Source organism: Camelina sativa, chromosome 17 (assembly GCF_000633955.1).
Source record: "Camelina sativa cultivar DH55 chromosome 17, Cs, whole genome shotgun sequence".
In the NCBI taxonomy this organism is placed as follows: Eukaryota; Viridiplantae; Streptophyta; class Magnoliopsida; order Brassicales; family Brassicaceae; genus Camelina; species Camelina sativa.
The window spans coordinates 32,466,510-32,474,909 of record NC_025701.1 but is presented as its reverse complement, the minus strand read 5'-3'; the positions used below and the strand labels follow the sequence as shown (position 1 = coordinate 32,474,909).

Sequence of the window (8,400 nt, the reverse complement as noted above, 5' to 3'; positions counted from 1 at the left end):
ACTTCTTAAGCCGTTGGTCATTCCCCCATCAAACAAAGGGTTGGTCGTTTTTACCATCCAACCCAAAGTTTGTGACTTCTTTCAATGTCTTAAGTCGGAGAGAGTCAAATTGTGAACTCTTTTTATTCCTTTTTCCCCTTTATCCCGTCTCGGTCATTCCCTCCCAACATGCATGCACTACCCATCCAATATATCCGATTCCGTTCGGGACAATGTCCCCAAAAAGAATCAGACAGAGCACCATTAGATTAGTGTCTGCCCATGAATCTCTTTGGGTTTTAAAAAAACAAAACAAAAACCATCGAAAAACAAAAACCAACAAGTTCCGTAGAACAATTTTAAAAAGGCTTTGAAAAACAGATGACTTGGATATATAAATACCAAGACTTATGTCATCAATTGCAAAACAAAATCATAGATGAGAACTGATCCAGTAAAGGTTTGTTGTTCTCTTGTTCAATTTTGATCCTCAAAAACTGAAAAACAAAACCAAACCAAAATTAAAATCAGGAAGACAAGCGACATACCTTGACCACATGTTTCAAGCGGAGACAAGCTTCTTCAAATCTTTAAACAAAATCACGATTATTAGGAAACTTGAAATCCAAAAATTAAAACAGAATCACGAAAGATATGGAAGGAATCTAACCAGGCATTGTTGAGTAATCAGCTATGGACGAAAACTTTTGAGAATCTTGGTAGTTCCTCCTACCCTTTGCGGAAGCAGATCTACGTGATAAAGGACCGGAATGTGAAGCTCTCTTGTGAGGAATAATGATACCCTGAGACTATCTGTTTGGTTCAAATGCTTGTGATGATGGCCTCGGTGGATCAATTGGGAAACCAGATGCAACTTCTTCAGGATGAGGATTAAACTTCTCGCTTCGGCTTCTATTAGTAGACTGGCTCTGCCTTTCTGCATAGGATGTTAATGCGAGATAGTGTCAAAAACAATGAATAAAGAGCAAGAAGCTTTAACATCGAGAGATATAATAAGCTTTTACTAAAAATATTAACCTGCATTGATGTAACCAGCTCTGCATTTGCGTCAGGGGTTGGGATAGCTCGAGATTCCTTAGTTACTCTTCTTTCTTGGTGTGTTTTTGGTCCCTGTTTCCTCCAACTTGTCTATAGAAAAAGAGCAAGACTGAAGTTAATATATGTTTTCTTTTTGCCTTAACTATTCAAGCAATTGTAAGAGCACTGCAGAGTAAAAGTAACATCAGACTAGAAAAGTCGGGATGTAATACCTTCTACTTTCCTCATCCCACATTCTTGCATCGAGCTCTTTGCTGGGAGGATATTTAGGCAAGCTTGAAGGATCACATGGAAGAGGTCTAGTGGAAAAGAACTGGAAATAAAAGAATGATAATTGAGGTTACAAAAGCATTGACCATGAGTTAAATATAGCAAATCCCAAGAACACGTAGCATTTTACAGCCTGAGAATTGTCAGTAACTCACTCTTGAGAGCTGCGGCGGCTGTTCCACGATCATCAGGATTGACTGAAAGCAAAGTTTCAAGAAGAGCTAAAGCTGGCTGAGGAAACTCCTTGAACGTTTCACCCACTAAGCGTTTATATGGCTGTGTAGGCTTGAAAATTGTTGCATGAGGCAACCTCGATTTCACCTAAATAGTCCTCGGAAGGCGAGCCACAGAGCTTGAAAATCTTGTGCAACTGTTCCACCTGTAACACCATAGGCGCTATCAGCGTCACATTAAGAAATCAAACTAGTCTCACACCAAGCAGAGCAAACACTAATAAGATATTAAAACGAAAAATGCAAATCTACCTCAGTTCTACCAGGCATAATAGGCTTGCCTGCGTATAGTTCAGCAAGAATGCAACCTGCGCTCCACAAATCAACTACTGCTCCATATCGAGTTGCTCCAAGCAAAAGCTCGGGTGGGCGGTACCAAAGAGTTACAACACGACTGGTCAAAGGCTGAGTTTGACGAGGATCAAAGAAACTAGCTAATCCAAAGTCAGCAATCTTTAGAACACCACTATTATCTATCAGAAGGTTTGAGCCTTTTATGTCCCGATGAAGTACACCACGACTGTGACAATGGTCTAGACCGTGTAATAGTTGCTGCAGGTAGCATTTGACCTATACAAGAACCAATAAAAAAAAATTCCCAACCTCAGAGAATTGCAATGAAAGCGGTGAACTAAGTCAGGAAGATGTTGAACAGAAACATAAAAAAGTACCTGTGATTCAGAAAATTTAATAGCAGGATGAGAGGCTAGTCCAGCTAGATCATGTTCCATGTACTCGAAAACAAGATATAAGCTGCAAGACATTCTTGATGTAACTAAGCCTTCTAGCTTTATGATATTAGGATGGTCAAGACGGCGTAATATCTGGATCTCTCTCGCCATAAAACGCACGCTCTCTGGCTCCAAGTTATCAAACCTAACTTTCTTCAAAGCCACAATCTTCTTCCGATCCAGATCACGAGCCCTATATACATTACTATAAGTACCCTGACCAATCTGCATAAAGCAAGTAAAAAACTACTGCATCAGAGATCTTTCCTCACAGACAGCTAGCTATAAGTCCAAAACCTCAGAGAATTGCAATGAAAGCTGTGAACAAGGCCAAGAAGATGTTGAACAGAAACATAATAAAGTACCTGTGATTCAGAAAATTTAATAGCAGGGTGAAAGGCTAGTCCAGCTAGATCATGTTCATGAAACCAAAATTAAAATCAGGAAGACAAGCGATATACATACCTCGACCACATGATTTAAGAGGAGACAAGCTTCTTCGAAACCCTAAACAAAATCGCGACTATTAGGAAACTTGAAATCCAAAAAAAAAGAAACAGAATCGCGAAAGATAAGAAAGGAATCTAATTATCATAAAAACCCAGACGATGATGTTAGCAGATTCAGGCCAAATCAAGCATACTCCAAGTACAATCAAAACCCTAGATCAGTACCTTGGTGACGGATTTCAAGCGGAGACATGCTTCTTCCAAACCCTAAACAAGAAAAATTATGATACGAACTATTAGAAAACTTGGAATCCAATAAAAAAAAACAATATCGCGAAAGATTAGTAAGGAATCTAACCATAATCACCATCAAAAACCTAGAAGATTGTAGCAGATTCACGCTAAATTAAGCATCCTCCAAGTTCCGTTAAAACCCTAGATCAGTACAACATAAAGATCGATTACACCAATCTATAAATCCTAAAACCAAACTCGCGATCTATAGAAATCGAAAGAAACTTACTAATTGACAAATTTTTGTAACAGATCTTCGAGATTAATCGAGTGGATTCTTCATTCTTCCCGAAGATAAAGAGAGAGATTTTGAGAGAGAACAAACTTTTTTTTTGTTTAGTGAAAATATGAATCCGTTGCGTTGTGACAATAAACACGTTCATATATTATTAATACTGTATCGACCGTTGATCTGTTAGATACTCTAATCGGACGATCTAGATCTTCCGCTGTAGGCGGTTAGTGTTAAGGCCTAATAGTAGTTAAAGATAGGCCCAATACGGCCCATTAATTCAAAATTCAAATCTTAAAAACGCGGATAGTAGTTTCTAATTTACTACTGAAGTGAATAGTATTTAAATTTTAAAGGAACGGGGTCCTTTATTGTAAAAACTTTCTAGTAAGTAATCTGGAAAGTAGATACATGTATAGGTAAGGCATTTATTAGCTTCATTCAATTATCACACTAGCTGGATCGATGGATCACGAGATTCAACGACAGTAATAACTTCGACCTCGACCTATAGTATTAGTTTTTGGCACTGTTCTCAAAACTCCAGTCCGAGATCTCGTGACGCTCGGCGTCACGTCCCATTGAACCAGCAAAACCCGTGTACATTTTCTCGTGAAAAACCTTCGAAAGATCGAGCCTCGCTTCGATCAATGGCCTCCTCGGTTTCTCCTGTGAAGGTCCGATCGGGATATTTAGGCAAGCTTGAAGGATCACATGGAAGAGGTCTCTGGATCACGAGATTCAACGACAGTAATAACTTCGACCTCGACCTATAGTATTAGTTTTTGGCACTGTTCTCAAAACTCCAGTCCGAGATCTCGTGACGCTCGGCGTCACGTCCCATTGAACCAGCAAAACCCGTGTACATTTTCTCGTGAAAAACCTTCGAAAGATCGAGCCTCGCTTCGATCAATGGCCTCCTCGGTTTCTCCTGTGAAGGTCCGATCGGGATATTTAGGCAAGCTTGAAGGATCACATGGAAGAGGTCTCTGGATCACGAGATTCAACGACAGTAATAACTTCGACCTCGACCTATAGTATTAGTTTTTGGCACTGTTCTCAAAACTCCAGTCCGAGATCTCGTGACGCTCGGCGTCACGTCCCATTGAACCAGCAAAACCCGTGTACATTTTCTCGTGAAAAACCTTCGAAAGATCGAGCCTCGCTTCGATCAATGGCCTCCTCGGTTTCTCCTGTGAAGGTCCGATCGGGATATTTAGGCAAGCTTGAAGGATCACATGGAAGAGGTCTCTGGATCACGAGATTCAACGACAGTAATAACTTCGACCTCGACCTATAGTATTAGTTTTTGGCACTGTTCTCAAAACTCCAGTCCGAGATCTCGTGACGCTCGGCGTCACGTCCCATTGAACCAGCAAAACCCGTGTACATTTTCTCGTGAAAAACCTTCGAAAGATCGAGCCTCGCTTCGATCAATGGCCTCCTCGGTTTCTCCTGTGAAGGTCCGATCGGGATATTTAGGCAAGCTTGAAGGATCACATGGAAGAGGTCTCTGGATCACGAGATTCAACGACAGTAATAACTTCGACCTCGACCTATAGTATTAGTTTTTGGCACTGTTCTCAAAACTCCAGTCCGAGATCTCGTGACGCTCGGCGTCACGTCCCATTGAACCAGCAAAACCCGTGTACATTTTCTCGTGAAAAACCTTCGAAAGATCGAGCCTCGCTTCGATCAATGGCCTCCTCGGTTTCTCCTGTGAAGGTCCGATCGTGACCGTCACTTTCCCGTTCTCGTACTCGATCCAAGCTTTGCATCCATTATCACTCAGCTTCAATGCCTTGAACACCCACCGGTTTTTTCCTCCGGTTCTTGATTGAATCCAATAACCGGCTTTTTTAGAAACCGTCGAGTTAGCCGAGTTAATGTTGATACCAACATGGTTATCGTTAATGTCGCCAAGAGATGCATCTTTAAAAACGTCGAACTCGACCGCAAAGAGATGGTTATTGGGATTCCCGTTGTTAAACCGGTTCACAAGACTTAGGTAGCCTAAACCGGAAACTGTGTCGTTTTTATTGTGGGGGACGACGATAAAGGCGAGGCCATGACCGGGGTTAGGATTTTTCTTGCGAGAAGCAATGTCGAAATTGAAAGACGTTTTGAAAGAGTAGACGTAAGAAGAAGAAGCACTAGGTTTGAAAGGGATGGGATTGATGAATATGGCTCGACCATGAGAGAAAGGGATATTTTCACGGCTCAATCCAATACCTCCTGACTTGCTCATACCATCGGGCTCTGGAGCATACTCAGCGTCCCCATAGAATGTCATCAGATCAGTTCCATTATAGAAGTAATCGAAGTTGAAACTGTAAGCTGATGAAGAGATGGCGTGAGACAAAAACAGAGCAAGAAACAGAGGAATGAAATAGAGTGTTTTGGTCTGCATTCTGTTGTTTTTTTTTGTTCTTCTTGGATATGGGAAGTGAAAGACGATCACAAGATTTATATAGCGAGAGAGAGCCAACAAAGTCTAACTTCTCGACAAGATCCTTTATTATTTCACAAGAAAGGTGTTTATCTTTTTGTAATTGATGTCAAAATTAGTAACTTTTTATTGGAACATATTCTAAATTTATATATAACCTGCTTCTACATCTCGCTTATAATAAAATAATATCACATTACAGGGAAGCTAAAACGTGACAAGATTTGATTCTATGATTATATATAATCTTGAATCAATAAAATACAATTATTTTCACTCAACATACGCCGTGTTAAAAAGTTTACAGGCAAATGAGGTTCGGTTTTTTGATCATATACTTTTTGCCTCATTGATGGATCAACGGCTAGAAACAGATGAGGCATGGTTGGTTGGGACTTGCTGCTGGCTCGATGCTTCATCTGCTTGAAGTTTCCTAACTCGAGCCTTATCGATCCTTGCTCTTCTCACAGCTTCTTGGATATGGCGGTCATGGTCTTTTAACACCTGATCCATGTTTCCTGATGGAACCACCAACGGTCCTGAATAATGAATCTTATGCCCTTTTGAACCATAACCAAGCTGCAAACAAAACCAAAGCAACTCAAAATTGTAACATTGGTAGTTTCTAAAGATGGCAAGGAGGGACGTTTAGAGAACTCACGAGAATAGGGTCTTTCTTGTTGTTTCTACCATTCTCTTCCTGGTTTGCTTCTTCAGAGGTTTCCTTGAATGAACCTGGGAGCCGAGTCATTCCTCTGCAAGTCTCTTGTTGCGGTGCGCCTGTTCTGGTTGTAGCAAAACCAGGCATTGCTGAGTAATCAGCTATGGATGAAACCTTTTGAGAATCTTGGTAGTTCCTTCTACCCTTTGCGGATGCAGATCTACGTGATAAAGGACCGGAATGTGAAGCTCTCTTGTGAGGAATAATGTTACCCTGAGACTCTCTGTTTGGTTCAAATGCTTGTGATGATGGCCTAGGTGGATCAATTGGGAAACCAGATGCAACTTCTTCAGGATGAGGATTAAACTTCTCGCTTCGGCTTCTATTAGTAGACTGGCTCTGCCTTTTCTGCATAGGATAATAATGCGAGAGAGGGTCAGAAACATTGAATAAAAAGTAAGAAGCTTTAACATCGAAAGATATAATAAGCTTTTACTAAAAATATTAACCTGCATTGATGTAACCAGCTCTGCATTTGCGTCAGGGGCTGGAATGGCTCGAGATTCCTTAGTTCCTCTTCTTTCTTGGTGTCTTTGGTCCCTGTTTCCTCCAACTTGTCTACAGACACAAAGGAGCAGGATTGAAGTTAATATATTTTTTCTTTTTCCGCTAACGATGCAAGCTATTGTAAGAGCACAGCAGAGTAAAAATCACATCAGACTAGAAAACTCAGGATGGAATACCTTCTACTTTCCTCATCCCGCATTCTTGCATCGAGCTCTTTGCTTGGAGGATATTTAGGCAAGCTTGAAGGATCACATGGAAGAGGTCTCGTTGAAAAGAACTGGAAATAAAAGAATGATAATTGAGGTTACAAAAACATTGACCAGGATTTAAATATAGATTAGCCCAAGAACACGCAGCATTTACAGACTGAGAATTGCCAGTACCTCACTCTTGAGAGCTGCGGAGGCTGTTCCACGATCATCAGGATTGACTGAAAGCAAAGTTTCAAGAAGGGCTAAAGCTGGCTGAGGAAACTCCTTGAATGTTTCACCCACTAAGCGTTTATATGGCTGTGTAGGTTTGAAAATTGTTGCATGAGGCAACCTCGATTTCACCCAATAGTCCTCGGAAGGCGAGCCACAGAGCTTGAAAATCTTGTGCAACTGTTCCACCTGTAACACCATAGGCGTTATCAGAGTCACCATAAGAAATCGAAATAGTCTCACAGCAAGCAGAGCAAACACTAAAAGAGATTAAAACTAAAAATGCAATCTACCTCAGTTCTACCAGGCATAATCGGCTTGCCTGCATATAGTTCAGCAAGAATGCAACCTGCGCTCCACAAATCAACTGCTGCTCCATAGCGAGTTGCTCCAAGCAAAAGCTCGGGTGGACGGTACCAAAGAGTTACCACACGACTGGTCAAAGGCTGAGTTTGACGAGGATCAAAGAAACTAGCTAATCCAAAGTCAGCAATCTTTAGAACACCACTATTATCTATCAGAAGGTTTGAGCCTTTTATGTCCCGATGAAGTACACCACGACTGTGACAATGGTCTAGACCGTGTAATAGTTGCTGCAGGTAGCATTTGACCTATACAAGAACCAATAAAAAAAAAAAATCCCAACCTCAGAGAATTGCAATGAAAGCAGTGAACTAGGCCAAGAAGATGTTGAACAGAAACATAAAAAGTACCTGTGATTCAGAAAATTTAATAGCAGGATGAGAGGCTAGTCCAGCTAGATCATGTTCCATGTACTCGAAAACAAGATATAAGCTGCAAGACATTCTTGATGTAACTAACCCTTCTAGCTTTATGATATTAGGATGGTCAAGACGGCGTAATATCTGGATCTCTCTCGCCATAAAACGCACGCTCTCTGGCTCCAAGTTATCAAACCTAACTTTCTTCAAAGCAACAATTTTCTTCCGATCCAGATCACGAGCCCTATATACATTACTATAAGTACCCTGACCAATCTGCATAAAGCAAGTAAAAAACTACTGCATCAGAGATCTTTCCTCACAGACAGCTA

The 8,400-nt window shown here is 40.9% G+C and overlaps 2 protein-coding genes and 1 pseudogene across 3 annotated transcripts in view; all 3 read right to left on the bottom strand.

Moving 5' to 3' along the window:
• LOC104758644 lies at positions 1 to 3,346 on the bottom strand (annotated as a pseudogene).
• Positions 4,507 to 5,825, bottom strand: LOC104758643 (lectin-like protein At1g53060). Of its 2 annotated transcripts, XM_019239151.1 has the most exons (2): positions 4,965 to 5,825; positions 4,507 to 4,702 (listed from the first exon to the last, which is right to left on the bottom strand). In XM_019239151.1, the coding sequence occupies exons 1-2, from the start codon at positions 5,655 to 5,657 to the stop codon at positions 4,550 to 4,552; spliced, it is 846 nt and encodes a 281-aa protein (XP_019094696.1). In that variant the 5' UTR covers positions 5,658 to 5,825; the 3' UTR covers positions 4,507 to 4,549. The 2 variants fall into 2 exon arrangements, with proteins under 2 accessions (XP_019094696.1, XP_010479841.1); XM_010481539.2 differs by lacking the exon at positions 4,507 to 4,702 and having other exon boundaries at positions 4,769 to 5,825.
• Positions 5,905 to 8,400, bottom strand: part of LOC104758642 (probable serine/threonine-protein kinase At1g54610) — a 4,659-nt gene continuing 2,163 nt past the window's right edge. The window contains exons 2-8 of the mRNA XM_010481538.2: positions 8,060 to 8,344; positions 7,640 to 7,957; positions 7,308 to 7,535; positions 7,101 to 7,201; positions 6,867 to 6,975; positions 6,358 to 6,765; positions 5,905 to 6,275 (exon numbers count right to left, since the gene is read on the bottom strand). Coding sequence (XP_010479840.1) covers positions 6,054 to 6,275; positions 6,358 to 6,765; positions 6,867 to 6,975; positions 7,101 to 7,201; positions 7,308 to 7,535; positions 7,640 to 7,957; positions 8,060 to 8,344 — 1,671 coding nt within the window. The 3' untranslated portion in view covers positions 5,905 to 6,053. The remainder of the gene's footprint in view (positions 6,276 to 6,357; positions 6,766 to 6,866; positions 6,976 to 7,100; positions 7,202 to 7,307; positions 7,536 to 7,639; positions 7,958 to 8,059; positions 8,345 to 8,400) is intronic.

What these genes read in the sequence shown, in the direction of transcription:
- LOC104758643 (XM_019239151.1), bottom strand. Translation starts at nt 5,657, where the DNA reads ATGCAGACCAAAACACTCTATTTCATTCCTCTGTTTCTTGCTCTGTTT. An exon ending in TCACGATCGGACCTTCACAG is followed by an intron (nt 4,703 to 4,964) that starts GAGAAACCGAGG and finishes GGACCTTCACAG; the next exon opens with GAGAAACCGAGGAGGCCATT.